The sequence below is a fragment of the Hylobates moloch genome, unplaced genomic scaffold (assembly GCF_009828535.3).
Source record: "Hylobates moloch isolate HMO894 unplaced genomic scaffold, HMol_V3 SCAFFOLD_14, whole genome shotgun sequence".
Classification (NCBI taxonomy): domain Eukaryota; kingdom Metazoa; phylum Chordata; class Mammalia; order Primates; family Hylobatidae; genus Hylobates; species Hylobates moloch.
In genome coordinates this window covers 71,033,638-71,053,866 of record NW_026652289.1, presented here as the reverse complement: position 1 = coordinate 71,053,866, position 20,229 = coordinate 71,033,638, and the positions used below count along the sequence as shown (strand labels likewise).

The 20,229-nt window shown below is 40.0% G+C and overlaps 2 protein-coding genes across 8 annotated transcripts in view; both read left to right on the top strand.

Annotated features, from left to right (window-relative positions):
• The window catches only part of TMEM62 (transmembrane protein 62), a 48,014-nt gene extending 39,631 nt beyond the window's left edge, over positions 1-8,383 (top strand). For all 7 annotated transcript variants that reach the window (XM_032175694.2, XM_032175688.2, XM_058427365.1 and 4 more), the window contains 3 exons: positions 1,850-1,954; positions 4,424-4,542; positions 7,499-8,383. In XM_032175694.2, coding sequence (XP_032031585.1) covers positions 1,850-1,954; positions 4,424-4,542; positions 7,499-7,825 — 551 coding nt within the window. In that variant the 3' untranslated portion in view covers positions 7,826-8,383. The remainder of the gene's footprint in view (positions 1-1,849; positions 1,955-4,423; positions 4,543-7,498) is intronic.
• A 261-nt stretch (positions 8,384-8,644) lies between these two features.
• Positions 8,645-18,539, top strand: CCNDBP1 (cyclin D1 binding protein 1). The gene is made up of 11 exons (XM_032175695.2): positions 8,645-8,850; positions 9,039-9,098; positions 9,373-9,452; positions 12,563-12,644; positions 13,419-13,515; positions 13,689-13,762; positions 14,338-14,414; positions 14,752-15,029; positions 16,085-16,145; positions 17,761-17,807; positions 18,072-18,539. Exons 1-11 carry the CDS (start codon positions 8,742-8,744, stop codon positions 18,184-18,186), a joined length of 1,080 nt encoding a protein of 359 aa, XP_032031586.2. The 5' UTR covers positions 8,645-8,741; the 3' UTR covers positions 18,187-18,539.
• The last annotated feature ends 1,690 nt before the right edge of the window (positions 18,540-20,229 follow it).

Genomic DNA, 20,229 nt, shown 5'->3' with positions numbered 1-20,229 from the left:
TACATCCTGTGTATACATCCTGTGTATACATCCATGTGTATACATCCATGTGTATACATCCCGAACATAATGTAAATAAATAAATATTTGAAGTCCCCAGCCTCTTATATGGGGGCTGTCAATATCTTTATATAGTTATTTAAATTTGAAACATATTTTAACCTACATTGTTTCACTTAATCCTTAAAACAATCATGTGAGGTAGGTGCTATTGACCCCATTTTAAAGATAAGAAAACAAAGGTTTCGGGAGGTTATGTAAATTGTCCAAAGTTTCATAGCTAATAAGAGATAGAGGAGAGACTCCAAACCCAAGGCTTCTGACCCCAGGTCAGTTCTTTCCTCTAAACAAGACTTTTCAACTTTGGTTGTACCTTAGAATCCACTGGGGGAATTTCAATAGCTACAACAGCATTCTATACCAATTACATCAGAATCTCTAGGGTGGGACCTAAGCATCAGTACCTTTTAAGCCTCCCCAGATGATTCCAATGTGCAGTCAAGACTGAGAAGCACGGCTCTGTCTAAAGCAGTATTTCTCAATCCTGACTGATTAGAACCACTGGGTTGCTGCCTAAGATCTCCCTCTATCCCAGGCAAATTAAATCAGAATCTCTGGAGGGTGAGACACAAGCATGATTATTTTCTAAAAGTTCCCCTAGGTTATTCTAATGTGCAGCCAAAATGGGGAATAATTACTTAAAATTTAAAGAATAGCTGCCTCTAAGGCTAAAGAATTTTTTAAAATAATAAATAATTATTATTCTATCTGAGTATGTAGGCTAATACTTTGAGAAGTACAGACTAGAACCAAAAAGAAGCTGAGAGAGTAACACAAGGTAGGAAAGGTCATGCATTATCAGGTTTTGCATAAAATTGTTAGGCTGAGCAAGGTTATAAGTATAAAATGAATGTGCTGGTCTTTTAGCAAAGACATGGCTTATTTAACTTACATCAGACTGTCTTTCATTGAGACTAGTCCTTTAAATATTTTTCACCAGTAGTGCTGCTCAGTGTATACTGAACTTCCTTTCATAGTCCTCAGCTGACTGGTTTATGGTCAGCCACATGCATGGGTGACATGGCTGGCTGGGGCTGAGGATCCGTGGTACTATAGACTGTGGCCACAGAATGGAGCTTCTCTGAGTCAAGCCCTTACACTTGGGCTTTTTGGCACTGTATTTTAAAAGCATGTTAATTTGGAAAGTTTAGGGAAGCATTTCAATTGGAGTAAGAGGTTAGCTGTGAGTTAAGAACTATATAATGTATAGGAAAGGACCATATTTGGACAGATACTCATATTTATGATTAGAATGAAGATATTTTGGTATTTCTTTTAATTTACTTTTGAAATATTTTGATACACCTTTTTGAAGTTTGTACATTTGGACACTAAATTCCGTAGAAAACAAAGACTTGATCATCCTTTGAACAAACTGCTGTCTTTCAAACCTATATAAAGATAAAATAGTATGGTGCTCTGGTAGGTGTGCCCATTGTTTTCAGTTATATATATATATATGTATATGTACATATATGTGCATATATATATGAGTTCGATATATTGTGATATATATAAATATAACAATTATGTATCTTATGATAGATATAAAATAACTCACAACTACACCATTTCTTCGAACTCTCTGCCTTCTGCAATTCTAAGTGAACTGTCTCACCAGGATTCCTGCCAAATTCTGAATTTAAAGTGGTGTCATCTGTATAGTTACCATCTAACAAAGGATTTGCCGAATATATGGTAGATAGCCCATGAAAGTCTTCTAGAAAATGTCATAAAGAAACTGAACTTTGCATGTGTTCACTGGATTTTTCAACTTTATGTTTTTTAGAACCTTCAGGGTTTATAAATCTGACCTCATTTTCTCTTCATGTCTTGAGCAAAATAAACATCTTCTACTATTCTGTGTTGTTGTTGACCCTGTATACAGTGCTGGGTAAGTAAATTAGTACAGATTGTGGGGAATTTTGCCAAAGAATATATTAACAATTTTGACAATAGAATTAGACTCTTGAGGGTATAACAGATGGCTCATGGATTCTTCATAAATCATTTTCTGGGACATGGTTTTGGAAAATAAAGCTCGTACCTAACATGTTTAAAGGACATTTAGTTAACACCAAGTTAACTTAAGGGTGCTGAGAAGACTGCTACAGAATTAGTATTTGTGTAGAAACCTAATAGAAGCTTAAATAGCACCTCGTCAGAGCAACCTTCTTTGTCTATCTTAAAGTTTTAGTCTGTATCTCATCACAGGTTTTACTTCCATCATTACCTTTATCAGAATTTATACCTATCTTCTGTGTTTATTATCTATTTCCTCATTAAAATATTCACTGGTAGGTGGGTACAGTGGCTCATGCCTGTAGTTCCAGCTACTTGGGGGCTGAGGCAAGAGGACTGCTTGAGCCCAGGAGGTCAAATCCAGCCTGGGCAACACAGCAAGACGCCATCTCAAAAAAAAAGTATATATATCTATCCATTGGTATTTTGCCTATTTTGCTTAGTATGTAGTTGATTGAATATTTACTAATGTGTGGCTCTCAAAAATTCAGCTCAAAAAAGAGAGAAACTGAGATGAGCAATAGTTCAGGCATATCTGCACTCTTCTGTTGTATTATTATACCCAGTACTATCATGTGGCATATGACAAACATTTCAGTCAATAAGGGACCACATATACAGTGGTGGTCCCATAAGACTATAGTGGAGCTGGAGGTATGTAATAGACTATATCATGTAGGTTTGTGTATGATATGTAAGGACAAAATTGCCTAAGGACACATCTCTCAGAATGCATCCTCATGGCGAAGCAATGCATGACTGTACTTATAAAGTCACTTAGCTACACTTATAAAAGCAGAAATCACCATAAATCTCTTTTAGGCTTTTTTGCTTATGTTTCTTAGTGACTAAAAGTCAATTAGGAGTATATTAGCCTATTTGTTGCCTAGTCTTAGTCTTTATATTACCCTTTTATTCTCCCTTTGCACTTTGCTCATTAGTAACTCTCACCAGAGAACAAATGAAAATATAACACTTTACGATTCTGTGTAAGCTATGGCAGATCACCTTTGGAGGTAGGTTCTCTTGTTACAAGACAGGTTGAAGCTGTTTTTGATGCTTGTCTTACACAATGAGGTAAAGCAAGTAATTTGGTTCCTGGGCTGTAAAACAAAACAAAATACATTAATAGGGAAGAATTGTTCCATTCAAAAAGTTGAAACATGAAAACACTTTTTTAGACTCATATGTCTTTAATGCAGTTTATATAAAGTATATCTGAGAAAATTGCCTCTGACTTTTTAAAGCTGAACCCTATTCTTGCCAGCAATTTTTTTTTTTTTTTTGAGATGTAGTCTCACTTTGTTGCCCAGGCTGGAGTACAGTGGTGCAATCTTGGCTCACTGCAGCCTCTGCCTCCTGGGTTCAAACGATTCTCCTACCTCAGCCTCCCGAGTAGCTGGCATTACAGGCATGTGCCACCACACCTGACTAATTTTTGCATTTTTAGTAGAGACAGGATTTCACCATGTTGGCCAGGCTGGTCTTGAACTCCTGACCTCAGGTGATCTGCCCACCTTGGCCTCCCAAAGTGCTGGGATTACAGGCATGAGCCACCCTGCCTGGCCTAGTATTTGCATTTTGAGAAGGGAAGTCTAACTGTCCCTTATCACTCTTGACAAACACTTGACACTCTTATGGAGACCAGCACACTTACAAGACAAAATGACAACAATAAGAATAATACCTAGAAAGTCACACACTGAGAAGGGGGCAGTAAATAATAATAAAGAGGATAGAAAAGTCAGCATGGCATTCCAAATGAGAAAACTGAAGCAAGTTAAACTTTCTACATGGTAACCGTGATTATGTAGTTGATATACAAAGTAATGACTGTGGGCCTTCAAGAAGAGGTTAAAATACATTCATTATATTAATGAGTGCATCTTAGAAAGATTTCTTTCAAAAAGTAGTTGAAGTTTCTTTGCTTTAAGGAGTAAATCTCAATCATCTGGAAATTTAACTTCTGTGGAATACCTCTTTACATCTTAAAGGAAATGCTAATGCATTATATTGAGGTTATTATTGCAATGGAATTTTCAAAAATGTGAGTGTGCTTTTTTTGTTTCTAGAATCTATAAGAACATATCTGTTCCAGGTCTAGTGTCTACTAAGACAATTTCATAATCCAAAAAATATGGCATAAAGGAGCAAATAGTTGGTTAGCAAGGATATCAAGTACAATATAGAGACCAGCAAAGAGGGAAGGCTATGAAATAAAAATGCTTATAGATGGCTAGTCTCATATCTCTGCTTTATTCCTATAAATGCATCTCATGATATATGTAATCAGAATTATAGTTATTTAATCTCCTCCTTTTTCGTCCATTGCCTCTTTTAGGTCCATGGTTTTTTGGTGAAATCATTGATGGCAAATTGGGTTGCTGCTTTTCCTTTGGGATATTTGTTAATGGACATTTCCTACAAGGCAGCATAACATTTATAATCGGAATTCTCCAGGTAAGAAGTCAGAAAAGCAATTTAAGAACATCTTGGCCTTGTCAGACTAACTGCATAACAGTTATGAATTAAATCCAAAATCTAGAATTAAGTACCATAGATCATCTTTCCTACTTTACTTGCAGGGCAGTCTTTAATAAAAGCTTCATTTGCTTTTAAGGTGCTTCCTAAACTCCTTCCACCACTCTCATGTAAACATCTAAAATACATTTTTTTTTCCCCAAGACAGTGTCGCGCCGTCGCCCAGGCTGAAGCACAGTGGTGCAATCTTGGCTCACTGCAGCCTCTGCCTCTTGGGTTCCAGCGATTTTCCTGCCTCAGCCTCCTGGGTAGCTGGGATTACAGGCATCAGCCACCATGCCTGGCTAATTTTTGCACTTTTAGTAGAGACAGGGTTTCACCATGTTGGCCAGGCTGGTCTCGAACTCCTGACCTCACATGATTCACCCACCTTGGCCTCCCAAAGTGCTGGGATTATAGGCGTGAGCCACCATGCCCGGCCTAAAATACATTTTTGTCATGAAGTGTTTATAAGAGGTGAAAGAAGTTTTTGTTGTTTTTGTTTCACTGTGCTTTTTCGTTGACAAGAAAATGAAATAAGGGATTATGGTAGAAAAAGTTTTAGATTTCTGAGTAAACCAAAACTGATTATGATGATGAAGAAGGAAAATATTTTAGAGGGAGAAACTAAAAAATAGACACATTAAAAAAATGGGTCAGTTATTCAGTGGAAACTGCATTATTCGAAAACCAGACCTGGGCTTTCCTAGCAATGTACTTGTTTAGGAAGCAAACTGATGTATTAGGTTTACATTTGATTCCCTTAAAACAAACACACAAAGAACCTTGATCCATAGAAAAACTACATAAACAGATTTGAAAAGTATTGATCTAACAATTTCTTTATTTTACTCACCTAACGGAGTTAGTGGACCAAAGTTTTGGAAGAGATCCAAAAACATTCAGAATAAGTTCATGGCCTTCTAACAGGGCAGTAAAACATGATCCAGCAGGATTAGAGACAGCCAAGTAGGAAAGACCTTGCCTAGCAAACACTGACCCAAGTCCAGAATATTCTCTGCATAGCAGCATTATATACGTGAGTAGGTCCTGGGTTCATTTCAGTTTTCTTTTCTTTTCTCTTTTTTTTTTTTTTTGAGATGGAGTCTCGATCTTGTCATCCAGGCTGGAGTGCAATGGAATGGTCTCGGCTCACTGCAACCTCTGCCTCCCTAGATCAAGTGATTCTCCTGCCTCAGCCTCCCAGGTAGCTGGGATTACAGGCGCCTGACACCATGCCTGGCTAATTTTTGTATTTTTAGTAGAGACAGGGTTTCACCATGTTGGCCAGGCTGGTCTCGAACTCCTGACCTCAGGTGATCCGCCCATCTCGGCCTCCCAAAGTGCTGGGATTACAGGCATGAGCCACTGCGCCCAGCCTCATTTCAGTTTTCTATTATGTAGATGGAGGCCGTCTCTAAGGAGCTCTCTCATACCAAATGAATCCTGAGGCTTACCAAAAGGCAGGGTTTTTTTCCTTTGTAAATGTTTACATTCATATTCTAATAAACAGTACACTAATAATGGATTTTATGTATCATCCAGACCCATGACTCCCAAATCTATATCTCTAATCTAGACCTCTTCTCTGCACTTCAAGTGCTTCTATATCCAATGGCCACAGATGTCTAACAGGCATCTCAACTTCATGTGATGTGTCTCTAATAGGAACATTATTTCCATCCCAAACCTGTTCCTCTCTGTTTTTCCAGTTTTAATAAATGACTCCACCATTCACCTGATTTCTCCAAGATGTATCCTCAATTATTCCCTTTCCTTCATACCCTGTATCTATTTCACCAGCAAGCTCTACCTTATTTGATCTGCTTCCAATGCATATCTTGAATCCATCCACTTCTCTCCATTTCTGTTATCCTAATCTAAGTTGTAATTATTTCTTGCCTGGGTCTTCTCCCTGATGTTCTTGCCTCCTTACTCTCAGTTTAATACAGAGCATCCAGTGTGCTCTTTTAAAAACTTTACAATCAGCTCACTTACTTTTCAGCTTGAAATGCTTTGAAGCAGAGCAGTGATCTGGGTCCTGCCGACTGCCCCAATTTCCACCTGGCTCATGCTCTGCATGCACTTCCTTAAAGAGGCCAAGACCTCTCCTACCTCTGGGCTTTTCATTTGTTCCTTCTGCCTGGAATGCACTTCCCTCCGCTGATTCATTCCTGTCCTTCTGGCCTCTGAGAGCCTTTCTCCCAGTTACCTTCTCATGACCCAGTTCTTTCCTTCATTGAACTAATCACGATCTGTAATTTTATATATATATATATATATTTTTTTTTTTTTTGGTCTGTCTTCTCCCTGTTAGAATGTAAGCTCTATGACGGACCTTTTCTAACTTGTTTGCCATTGTGTCCCTAACTTGGAGCCTAGCTCATGCCTGCTACATAATGGGTGCTCAATAAATATTTGTTAAATTAATGAATCATACAGCAGCTCAACTTGGATTATAATTTAGATCTTCTAATTTATATTCCAGTACTTATCATGCTGCCTCAAACAAAAATGGAGATAAGAAAAAAAATACTGATAGCCAAGTCCTCCCCTCACTCCACCAAAAAAGGGTTGTTGTGTGTGTGTGTATACATTTACTCAGTTCAATTCCAGCTTAACACCATTGAGTATTAACTGTGTATATGATACTGTACTACAAGTTGGGACTTCAGCATAAATTAAACGATACCCGCCTCTAAGATGAATAAAAGGACATGGTCAAATACACAACCAGCCACAAGTCAGCTGTTGTGTTATAAGCAACTGTGCTTGAAGTAAATTAGCTAACCCCAAGACAGATAGCAGCATATTCTTAGGATCCACTAATAATGCATTATTAAGACCAAACACTTCCAAGGACTTAGGAGTAAGCTATGGTTCTGTTCTTTTCCAGCTGGCGTTTTTCAACATCCCCTTGATGGCTTACATGTGTTGGAGCTTGCTGCAGCGGTGCTTTGGTCACAACTTTAGGTCTCATCTCCATCAAAGAAAATACTTGAAAATTATGCCTGTTCACCTACTTATGCTACTGCTGTACATCTGGCAGGTTTATTCCTGCTACTTTCTTTATGCAACATATGGCACCCTAGCTTTTTTATTCTCCCCTTTGCGGACCTGGTTGACTCTGCTGACACCTGTTCTCATTCGCTGTGTGTGGACACTGAACTCCACCAAGCTTGGAATCTTCATGGTGCAGTTAAAAAGCCACCTGAGCTCCTGAAGGCCATGTCTCACCACTGGCAGCTGGGCAGAAGCCCAGTCTCTGTGTCTGTAGCCCAGGCCTCTACCCCAGTAGCAGGTGGAGGGCCAGGATTGGTGGGTGAGCTTTAGGGAGCTGCTGCTCGTTTGGACTCCTGGATGTTGGAGGGATTACCCACTACTGATACCTGCATAATGGACTGCAGAAAAGTCTCAAAAATAATGCCTTTATTCCTTCCCTCCCTAAGGAGGCAAAGAGTTGATTTACCTTTGTGAAGACAAAACCCTTATCTAGGACACTCACAGGGTAGGGGTTGGGTGTGTGTACGGGAGTGTCTGAGGCCCAGTGTGTTTTTTAGGGTTACCCCATGTAAAGCACTTACCGCTGTGCTTGGAATTCAGCAGCTGTCAAAGGTGCAATTTCAGGGGCAGGGAACCTTTGAGGATCTGGGCCCGACCCTGGCTACTCCTGAGATATTAGTTCCCAGGCCTGCTTTTCCACAGGATTGTGGACTCTCTGCTTCCTTAGTCGGAAGTGTTTTCAACTAATCAAATAAATGAATAAATGATGAATAAGAAAGACCGTGAGCCTGAGGCTTGCTCGTGTAGCCTGGCCTAAGGGACGAGAGAAGGCGTGGCCTGTCCTGGCCTCTGAGAATGGGATGGTTGGTGCTGGACCTCTAGGGACAGGGCGGGGCGGGAAGAGACGGGGCCAGGCCTGGTCTCTGATAATGGGGATGGGTGGTGCTGGACCTCTGGGGACGGGGCCGGGCCTCGTGGCGGGAGGAGGCAGGGCAGGGCCTCTGGGACGGGGCTGGACGGCTTGTTGCCGGAAACGAGCCCTTGACGCTGTGGCCCGGAAGTGGAGCGGCTGTCGCAGTGCGGCTCCGGCAGTGGCGGCAGAGGCCTGTGTTTGCGGCCTTCGGCAAGCGACTGAGATGGCGAGCGCAACTGCACCTGCAGCCGCAGTCCTCACCCTGGCTCCGCCTTTGGAGCAGCTCCGGCACTTGGCGGAGGAGCTGCGGTTGCTCTTGCCTCGAGTGCGGGGTGAGCTGATGGAGTTAGAACGGGCGACGGCAGGGGCGGGTCGGGGTCGCAGAGAGGCCGGGCTCGGGGTCGCGGAGAGGGCGGGCTGGGGCGGCGGCGGGGAGCCGGGCTTGGGCGAGGGAAGTGGCTCCGCTTACCTCAGCTTTTCCATTCGCCACCGTTCGACCCCCACACGCCACACCCACAAGTCGGCGAAGCCCAGGAGACCACCGAGGAGTTTAATCGAGAAATGTTCTGGAGAAAACTCAGTGAGTGCGCCTCCTTCCGGGCTCCCCTTGCCTCAGTTCCTCCAGCGTCCCGACCCCTTTCCCTCCCGCTGTCCCCCAGGGAGGGGACTGCCCTCCCCCGCTGCATCCTTTCTGTGAGGCACCTTACCCACCTTAGCACCTGAGAGGGTGAAATAGAATTCTGACCTCGACATTCGGGAGGTGTTTTTGAGAAGTCTCGGTCGGTAGGGGAAATCTTCCAAGTCCGTGCAGCACTAACGTATTGGCACCTGCCTCCTCTTCGGCCACCCCCCAGATGAAGCAGCTGTGACAGTGTCAAGGGAAGCCACGACTCTGACCACAGTCTTCTCTCAGCTTCCACTGCCGTCTCCACAGGTGGGCTTCACTTTCGTGGAATCCTTGGGCTGCCGAGTTACACCTTAGGAATCCTCTAATTTTCTTTCCACCTTCTACACGCACGCCAGGAGATTTATTTTCTTCATCTGTCCAGTGAGGTTACCGTTTTTACTTCACAGGATTGTTGTGAAGACCGAATTGCCAAGTGCAGTTCCTGGCGCGGAGTAGGCAGGTCTTATAAATATTGGTTCAGTCTGAAGTTTACCCTGGTTGTTTCCCTTCTGATAATTTTTTAAGCACTTTTTATTTGCTGAGTGTTTTCACATACTTGATGGCCATCTGACAGATGAGCAAGAAGGCTCAGAAGCTCAGGTTAAGATTAAAAAAAAAGCAGGGGAGCTAGAATTTAAATCAAGGTCCATCTGATGTCTAAGCTACACCTATTCTGTTACACTACATAATACTCTTTTTATATTATTTTTTATATTTAATCAGTAACATATGTAGATAGTACAAAATTCAACAGATATCAAAGTTAAGTGTGTTAAGTTTATCTTTCCACCCACTTTCTCATTTTTGTCTCCCCCAGTTCCTTTTGCATTATTCCACATATATTCTGTGCATATATACATTCATATACATTTATCTGTATGTGTCAGCTTCTTTTTACACAAATGATACATAAACACTGTTCTGGACCTTCCTTTAAAGAAATTAACAATTGAGCTTAGAAATCAACTCTTAGCAGTAACTATAAAGTTGTTCAATTCTTTGTAATGACTGCATGGTATTCCATAGAGTAGGTATAAACATAATTTAACCATACTCTATGTGGACATTTAAGCTGTTTCCAACTTGGAATTACTGCAAACAGTGTCGTGATGAATTACCTAATTCTGTGTATGTGTGTATATCAGTAGAAAAAGTTCCCAGAAGTAGAATTGCTAGAATGAAGATTTATGCATTTTAAATATTCCTTTATTATAAAACTAATGCAAGTAAACATGTTGGCTATGACCACGTATGCTCTATGCTCAGTTTTTCTAGAGCTGTGTATCCTTAATATGGGAGTAAGATTCTTTTAAAATGGCAAATTCATTGCCTTATTTGATTTTCGTAGTCAATAGTTTTAATTTCTCAGTCTACATATATAGGTATTTGGGAAGGATATAAATATCTTCTGCTGCATATACCTACAGTGATAAACTCTCTCCTCCTACATACCTTTGAGATTTTTTTTTTTTTTTTTTTGAGACAGAGTCTCTGTCACTCAGGTTGGAGTGCAGTGGCACAGTCTGGGCTCACTGCATCCTCTGCCTACCAGGTTCAAGCAGTTCTCCTGCCTCAGCCTCTCAAGTAGCTGGGATTACAGGCACCCGCCACCACGCCTGGCTAATTTTTGTATTTTTAGTTGAGACGGGGTTTCACCATGTTGGGCAGGCTAGTCTCAAACTCCTGACCTCAAGTGATCCGCCTGCCTTGGCCTCCCAAAGTGTTGGGATTACAGGCGTGAGCCACCATGCCTGGCCTACTTTGAGATTTGTGATGAGGAAACAAGAGATGAATTGCATGAGAGCGCTTCAAAAGATTCATAGAAAATAGACTTACTTCAAAAAGAGTAGTTAATATTACCTTATTTTTCTTATCTGCTAACCCCTTTCTTTCTAATGCACTGAGGACTTGCTGCTAAAACTCACTGCAAGTAAGACACCACAAGGAGGCAGCATGGAACTGATTTTCTATACATGCTCAGGACAGTAGTTTCACTCATAGATGAAAAGTTAGAATTTGGATTTATTTGAAATATATACAAATATTCAAGTATATACAAATATTCGAATAAATACATATATGTATATATGTGTGTATATACACACATACATACACATGAATCGTCATTGCCTTGAGATCTCACCACTTTAGTCCTACTAAAAGATAGGTGGTTGTTGGTTTTTGTTGTTGTTGTTGTTGTTTTTTAAATTCCAATCTGTATGGAATGATACTTTAATAAAAGTATGTGCTTGGATGTTGAGTAAATGTCAAATTGCCATAAAAGTTTCTAAACCCTCTCAGTCACTGTCCTCATCTCATCCCTGACTGGTCACAGTTTGTAGACTGGCTCCAACCTGGACCACATTTGTATAGTATTGACTTAGAATTTAACAGAAAATTGAGGACAAGGAAGATGAGAAAGCCAGTGACCATCTAGAAGGAAAATAGTTAACATGGAGTATTGTCGAGTCCATGCTAGTTACCTTTAGTTACATATTGTGATTTTGTTAAAAAAGAGAGAGAGAGACCTGGTTAATGGTTTAATAACCATGGTCTGTCAGTTGGTCTGTCTGTCTGTCTCTCTCTCTCCCTCTTTTTTCTGTAAAGGGCCAGTTAGTAAATATTTTAGATTTTGTAACCAACTACCCAACTCTGCCCTTATAGAGCAAACACAACCAGAGACATTTAAACCAATGAGTATGGCTGTGTCCCAACACACTTCATTTCCAGAAACAGGCAGTGGGGCCTGAGTTGGCCTGAGGACCACAGTTTGCCAGCTCCTGGTCTAAGATATGAATATCTTGGGATACAGAGTATCAGGAATAAGTTTTTTCCTGCTGTTTCTTAATGGTATATTGAGTTGTCAGCCCGATGTCTACTATATAGCTAACTCCTGTCTGGTATGTGATGAGTATAGTAGAAGGCCTGCCTTCATACCAGGACTTCAGAAAATGTTTGATGATGCTGTAGAAATATCTGCCCTCGGCCGGGCGCAGTGGCTTACACCTGTAATCTCAGCACTTTGGGAGGCCAAGGGAGGTGGATCACCTGAGGTCAGGAGTTCCAGACCAGTGTGGCCAACGTGGCAAAACCCCATCTGTACTAAAAATACAAAAAATTAGCTGGGTGTGGTGGCGGGTGCCTGTAATCCCAGCTACTTGGGAGGCTGAGGCAGGAGAATTGCTTGAACCTGGGAGGTGGAGATTGCAGTGAGCCAAGATTGCGCCATTGCACTCCAGCCTGGGTGACGGAGTGAGACTCTGTCTCAAAAAAAAAAAAGAAAGAAAAAGAAAGAAAAGAAAAAGAAAAGAAATATCTGCTCTATTCCACAGTAGAAGGGTTCACCACTTTGATCTAATCTGTTTCCTTTTTCATAGGAAACCCGGAAGTTCTGTGAACAAGTCCATGCTGCCATCAAGGCATTTATTGCAGTGTACTATTTGCTTCCAAAGGATCAGGGTAAGCCACATAAGTGTTGCATTTATCGTGTAGATCTTTGCTAATATTGTGGATTATGTCCTGTGACTTTTACCTTTACCCAACTTGAACATGTAACTTTCTCCCATAAAATACAGTCAAGGATAATTTTGTAATGTAAGTGACTTATATAAACAAGCCATTGTTCTAAGATACAGATGCTTTGTTCCTATGACTTCCCATCTCCCCTGCCTTGCCTGACTCGTAAGGCTTTTAATTCTCACAGGCTTCTCCCTCTTCAACACATTTTAACACCACAGATACTGGCTGGCTCTGAGCCCCATATGCAGGCTCAGGCCATCCTTACTTTTCTCCACCCATATTATATCTCACCCTATTTCTGAACATCTTCATAGGTTAAATGGCCTCCAGCCCTACCTGTAGAATCATGCATTGATTATAATCCTGCCAAAATTATAACCGAATACATGTCATGGATCTTCAGGGTTACTCAAGTGGCTTAAACTTCAAGTGTTTCATCTACAGTTGTTAAGAGATCACGGTCCTTAATGAATGAATACATGGTGTCACAGAAAGATTTTGTTCCAGATCTCTTTTGAAGAAAACACTAAGGAATGGCAGGAGGGGCAAGAAAATGCCGTGGGGATATAAGTAAGACCTGAGTTTTGTGTTAGCATGTAGGTTAAAGCATGTGGGTGTACATTACCTTATAGTTCTGTAATGCTTAGACTCAGGAAAGCAGATGGTGCTTCTGAAAAGAACACCAGGCTGCTTATTCTTTGGGTTTGGCCACAGGGATCACCCTGAGAAAGCTGGTACGGGGCGCCACCCTGGACATCGTGGATGGCATGGCTCAGCTCATGGAAGTACTTTCCATCACTCCAACTCAGAGGTAGTGATGCCACAGTTTAGGTTATCAGTTATTGGGGTTCCTTGCCTCAGAGGGGAAAAGCTCATTTTAACAGCAAAGTTATTGACAGCTGAGAGTAATGACCAGCAGGAAGGAGCTTTTTAGGAGACAGGAACCTAGGTTATTAATATATCCTTACTGATTTCTTTCCCCAGCCCTGAGAACAATGACCTTATTTCCTACAACAGTGTCTGGGTTGCATGCCAGCAGATGCCTCAGATACCAAGAGGTGAGTGAACGTGGGCAGTGGGCCATGTCTGCTGGCCAAAGCAAAGAGACCTCTTACGTCTAGCTTCCAGCTTTGTAACATGTATGTATTTGAATTTATATAAACAGTCTAGTGAAATATATATATTTTATTACCAAAATTAATAGGTAGGTATTAATACTTTTTGTCATTCTCTAATTATCATACTTCTAAATTCCACTCCCCCTTGCTGTGGCTCTGTCTCTTGTTGAACAAGTATGGTTTGTTTTCCTAGTCCTACCCCAAGAGTAGTATTATGGAGCACACTGAAGCAGTTATGAGGTAGAGACAGCTAGGCCAAAACAGTGGTTGTCCAAGAGGACCATGATGATAAACATCATGTGACCATTTTATTTCTTCTTATGAATAAAATATAAGCTTTTTAAACCCCTATCTAGATACCAGGGGATGTAGTGAGAATTTTTTATTAAACCCCCACCCTTGTCAACCGTTCTTGGCACTCCCATCAATAGGAACAATGTGATTGTTCCTTGCAGTCTTAAGAAAATTGTTGGATTTCTCCTCTAATTCTAGTGCTTCTGATTTTTCACTCATAGATAACAAAGCTGCAGCTCTTTTAATGCTGACCAAGAATGTGGATTTTGTGAAGGATGCACATGAAGAAATGGAGCGGGTGAGGGGACCTCCATCATTGGAAGGCAACTCCTTGACTAGTAGATGAGAATTAATTATAAAGAGAGATTTCCTGAGCATTGACCAGATAGGTCCCATTCTCACTACTGTCCTCTGTCTTCCATCTCCCACTGCTTGTTAGTGTTTGATTTAGTACCACTCCTCTGTGTTCCCTTACTGGACGAGGAGAGCAAGAACAGGGTTTATGAAGTGATTCAATTCTGTAGCCCTTAGTGAAGTGGCTGGCTAAGATTTTTGGACAACTAAGACATGGTGGTAAAAGTATAATAATAGGCCCTTTTTTTTTTTGCATTCACATACATCATGGTATGTCTTAGGCTGTGGAAGAATGCGACCCTTACTCTGGCCTCTTGAATGATACTGAGAACAACTCTGACAACCACAATGATGAGGAGGATGTGTTGGGGTTTCCAAGCAATCAGGACTTGTATTGGTCAGAGGACGATCAAGAGCTCATAATCCCATGCCTTGCGCTGGTGAGAGCATCCAAAGCCTGCCTGAAGAAAATTCGGATCTTAGTGGCAGAGAATGGGAAGAAGGATCAGGTAGCACAGCTGGACGACATTGTGGATATTTCTGATGAAATCAGCCCTAGGTAAGCGGGATCCCCACTTGAAACATCTGAGTAGCAGCGTTCTGATCTCAATTTGTGCTGTCACCTCAAGGTTTTCCCAGTTTTTTTATATTTTGAAATTTTTCAAACCTATAGGAAAGTTTAAAAAGTACCTTCAGTGAACACCCCTACATCCTTCTATTAGATTCGCCTATTCATATTTTTTCCTATATTGGTTTATTTCTCAAGAGATAACTGTTTCATATTTATTCCAGAATGTTTTGAGAGTAAATTGCAGACAGCAATGACATTTCACCCCTAAATACTTCAGTATGTATCTCCTGAAGTACTCTTATTCCTACTCTTATTATCACATCCAAGAAATTTGACATTGAATATAATAGTATTATCTCATATTCAGATTTCCCCAGTTGTCTCTATCTAAAATGTCATATAAATTCAGGGTTCTGTCAAGGTCCCACATTGCATTTAATTGTCATCTCTTTAGTCTCTTGAAATCTAGAACAGTTCCTATCCTTTGTAGTCTTTTTTAATCAACATTTTAAAAAGAAACCAGGTCAGTTGTCTTGTAAAATATGCAACAACCTGGATTCATATGATTGTTCTCATTTTTGCAAGAATATCATATAATTAAGTGTTTTGTACGTCTCATTTTATCATATTAGGGAGGCACATGATGTTGGTTTGCCTCATTATTGGTGGTACTAAATTTGATCACTTAAAGTGGTGCTCACTTTAGTAAAGGTATATTTTACTCTAATTTTAGCTTCCACTGATGAAGGCTGCCTGCCTATATTAGTTATTAAACTGATGGTTTCACATCCTCACATTTTTGACTGAATTGATCATGCACCCTACTATGAACCAAGGGAATTTTTTCCCCCTAGCTTCCTAGTGAAATGGGGTATGGGTGTTTCAATAAAGACTGGCTGAACTGTTGCCCAGTTGCCCAATTTTAAAAACCGACAGGCATTTCTGGGACAGTTTCTCACTGTTGACATCCATAGTTGTGTACTAGAAACAACCTGGCTGCGTTTCTTTTTTTGTTAATGATTACTTTTGTTTTCTGCTCTTAGTGTGGATGATTTGGCTCTGAGCATATATCCACCTATGTGTCACCTGACCGTGCGAATCAATGTAAGTACTGGCTTTGAGGGAATAGCTACAGACCTAATGGGCAGAATTTCACTAATCACTAGTATTTCCTCTAAGCTATAGGGTACATATTTATTAGTCACATTTGGATGGAAGTACAACAGTAATGTCACAGTTCTTGCATGCGTTTGGGGTTGATAAATATGCACTGAAGTTGAATTATAATAGCCATGAGCTTTGGTAGTTCTCTCTTCCATAATCACCTGGGTAATCATTTAGAAAAGCCCAAAGGCCTTAGAAAATGATGCTTTAAGGCTAGGCGCGGTAGCTCACACCTGTAATCCCAGCACTCCGGGAGGCTGAGACGGGCGGATCAGCTGAGGTCAGGAGTTGAGACCAGCCTGGCCAACATGGCGAAACCTTGTCTCTATTAAGAATACAAAAATTAGCCGGGCATCATGCACCTATAACCCCAGCTACTTGGGAGGCTGAGGCAGGAGAATCGCTTGAACCCGGTAAGTGGAGGTTGCAGTGAGCCGAGATCGCGCCACTGCACTCCAGCCTGGGCGACAGAGCAAGACTCTGTCTCAAAAAAAAAAAAAAAAAGAAAATGCTTCTTTGAAAAGAAAGGCTTAATTACACAGTAATTTAGGAACTTCTCAACTTGAAGTCACAAGTTTCTAATTTCTAGACTAGGCAGCAATTAGATTGAACTTCAGCTGTTCATGAAGTAGCTGGCTGAGGTCACACGTTTCTGATTTCTAGTTGAGGCAGAAATAAGAGTTCCAGAAACATACTCTGTTCTAATACAAACACATAACACATTGTGTGATTTAACTATGGAGAGTCAACTTTCTTAAAAAATCTGATTTTATTGTATTCTTTGAAGTTCTGTGCCCTTTACTAGAGAGAGTTCTGTTCTCTCTAATGTTATTGGAAAGAGCAGTAAAACTGCCAAATCGCTTATATTTTACAATTGAATGTATCAATTCTAGTAATATTTGATAAATTGGATAATGGAAATTAGATTCATCAGATGTGTCTTCATGATGTACAAACACCTTGAAGTAGAATAGGATCCTTTTGGGCATTAACTTTTTTTGGCATTAACTTTTAAAAAAATGACTTCCTAAGAAATAAACATTTTTAGCAATATGCCTAGTCAGCTATCCCAAACATAGTATCTGCTCTAGCAATTTTAAAATGTGCACTGCATATGCATCTTATATCTATTGATATTTTATATTAAACGTCTCCATCTTATCCTTATATTGGTGTTCTTAAAATTCTTAATGCGCTTTTTTTTTTTTAAAAAAAAAAAAGGAACCTTAGTCATTTCTGCTTTATATTTTGAGCTATCAGCATTTGGGACCAATTCAGGTTACATTTTCCTTTTTCTATCCTTTTTTAAATTGAAAATATTTTAGATCTAAAAAATCTTATTAAAATGTTATAGCAATAGTATTAACAAGATCTTGCTAAATAGAAAAGAACCCGTAATCCTGCCACCCTAACCTAATCAGCATTTTTAGTTTTGCATACTTCCTTCAGGTCCTTTTTCTAAATAATTTTTTTATTACTTGGGTCTTTAAAAATGTTTGAACTCACCTTTTTATGGTAGGGCTCAGGGTGAATAACTTCTGTGTTTCTTTTCTAGTCTGCGAAACTTGTATCTGTTTTAAAGAAGGCACTTGAAATTACAAAGTAAGTATGAAGTCTTCTCAGATAGCTTTTTGAGAGTAAAACGGAACTCCTGTCCAGACATTCTCAACTCCCTAGCCCCCATTTCAAGGAGTGGGAAAGGGTGGGTGTGGGATTTTCTTTCAACTTCAGTTGTGGGACAGCTGAGATTCTGCAAAAAGCTTCCCTTTAAAAAAATTTTAGTTTTCCCTGTGCTGCCTCCTGAGGATAGGTTTTCCCTTGACATCCTAATAAGTTTAACTTATTTCTTTCCTATTCTATTCACAGAGCAAGTCATGTGACCCCTCAGCCAGAAGATAGTTGGATCCCTTTACTTATTAATGCCATTGATCATTGCATGAATAGAATCAAGGAACTCACTCAGAGTGAACTTGAATTATGACTCATTTGTACTCTTTTCCTCTGTCACCATCATGGTCAGGCTCTGATGTCTGCTTTTAAAATGGAGCTAGAATGCTTGCTGGATTGAAAGGGAGTGCCTATCTATATTTAGCAAGAGACACTATTACCAAAGATTGTTGGTTAGGCCAGATTGGCACCTATTTATAAACCATATGTGTATAATATATTTTTCTCTGCTATATGTGAAAAATAATTGCATGATTTCTCATTCCTGAGTCATTTCTCAGAGATTCCTAGGAAAGCTGCCTTATTCTCTTTTTGCAGTAAAGTATGTTGTTTTCATTGTAAAGATGTTGATGGTCTCAATAAAATGCTAACTTGCCAGTGATTAAATGAGTGCCCTTCCAAAGTTTCTTTTTACCAGAAATACAGTGGATTGAGACTAGAACATTGCTTTCATTTGGGTTTGTAGGTTTAGAAATCTGATTCTGATCAGAAGTATATTTAGAACAAAACACTTTATTTATAAAAGATTACTCCAAAATTCATCTTAGTATTTCACCATGTTATATATTATTATCAGCAAGTCCTTCTGAATATCACAAATTACTTCATGTCTCTAAAATATATTGGCATTGAGCTCATTTGTTAGGTTTGCCCACCTTATTGAACAGATTTATTTTCCTTATACATACTTGTGTTGTCCTCGGTTACGTGTGTCCCCAAATGTAAATACCAAATTTTTATAAATCAAAAATTTTTTAGTGTGTAAGAGATTTTATGTAATTTTAAGGGTCTTTTCAGTTCATCCTTTTGCAAAACCATCACCACTTAATTATACTTTCACGTCAGTCCAGAAGACTGCGTATTGGAAAGCAGTGTAAACCTGTAATGATGTATATTCTGCTGAGCTGAATAGGGCATTATGCATGTCCTACAGGTCTCCGCCACCTCTCATGCCCATCATCTTCCTTCTGTAGGTGTAATTCATCACGTATGCCTTTCTGCTCTCTTTAGGTATAATCAGCAACAGCAGTCATTCTTTGAGTGACTAATGTATACTTGGGGTTGAAATTCCTTAAGCCAAATGAGTTTTAATTTACTGTTTTGAAGTGCCATTTTGTACTGTTAACAAGTGTCATAAAGGGAAGGAACTAAAATCAAACCAATAGAGTGCCAAGGCAACAAAATAATGTAAACAAAATAATAACTTTGTACAACAGGAGTCTAGTTCTTTTATCCTTTCATATAGAGCCTATTTTTATGTATTTAACTTTTATATTTCTCTACTGGACCAAATTCATGTTATTAACATCAGACTTTAATTGTGGGATACTTAATGAATATAGAACTCTAATATAAAGCTTATCTATAGCTGAATTATTCTCTCATGTCCTAATGTATAACTTTGTTCAGTCATGTTTGGATCTTTAAGGATAACAATCAGGGAAAGCACTGATCAATGTAAATTTTTTTTTTTTTTTTGAGATGGAGTCTCTCTGTGTACTCCAAGCTGGAGTGCAGTGGCACAATCTCGGCTCACTGCAACCTCCGCCTCCCAGGTTCTCAAGTGATTCTCTGGCTTCAGCCTCCCAAGTAGCTGGGACTACAGATGCACACCACCATGCCCAGCTAATTTTTGTATTTTTAGTAGAGATGGGGTTCCACCATGTTGGCCGGGCTGGTCTCAAACTCCTGACCTCATGTGATCTGCCCACATCAGCCTCCCAAAGTGCTGGGATTACAGATGTGAGCCACCGAGCCCAGCTTGATAAATGTAATTTTAAGATTACCTAAAAATTCCATTTTGGGATAATATCCCACTTCATCAGAAATATAAGAATGATTAAAGTGTTAGGTCCTTTCCCTTACCTGTAAGTTAATGAATATTAATGAGCGGTAAAATGGTTGCGAAAAACCTGAACCTGAACAATCTGAATGTACTCTTTAAAGTTATCTGAGCACCTTTTCAACCTGAATGACTACTCATTTGTCTGATAAAGTGATGTAGTTTGGATATTCAACCCGCCAAACCTCATGTTGAAATTTGATCCCCAGTGTTGGAGGTGGGGCCTAATGGGAG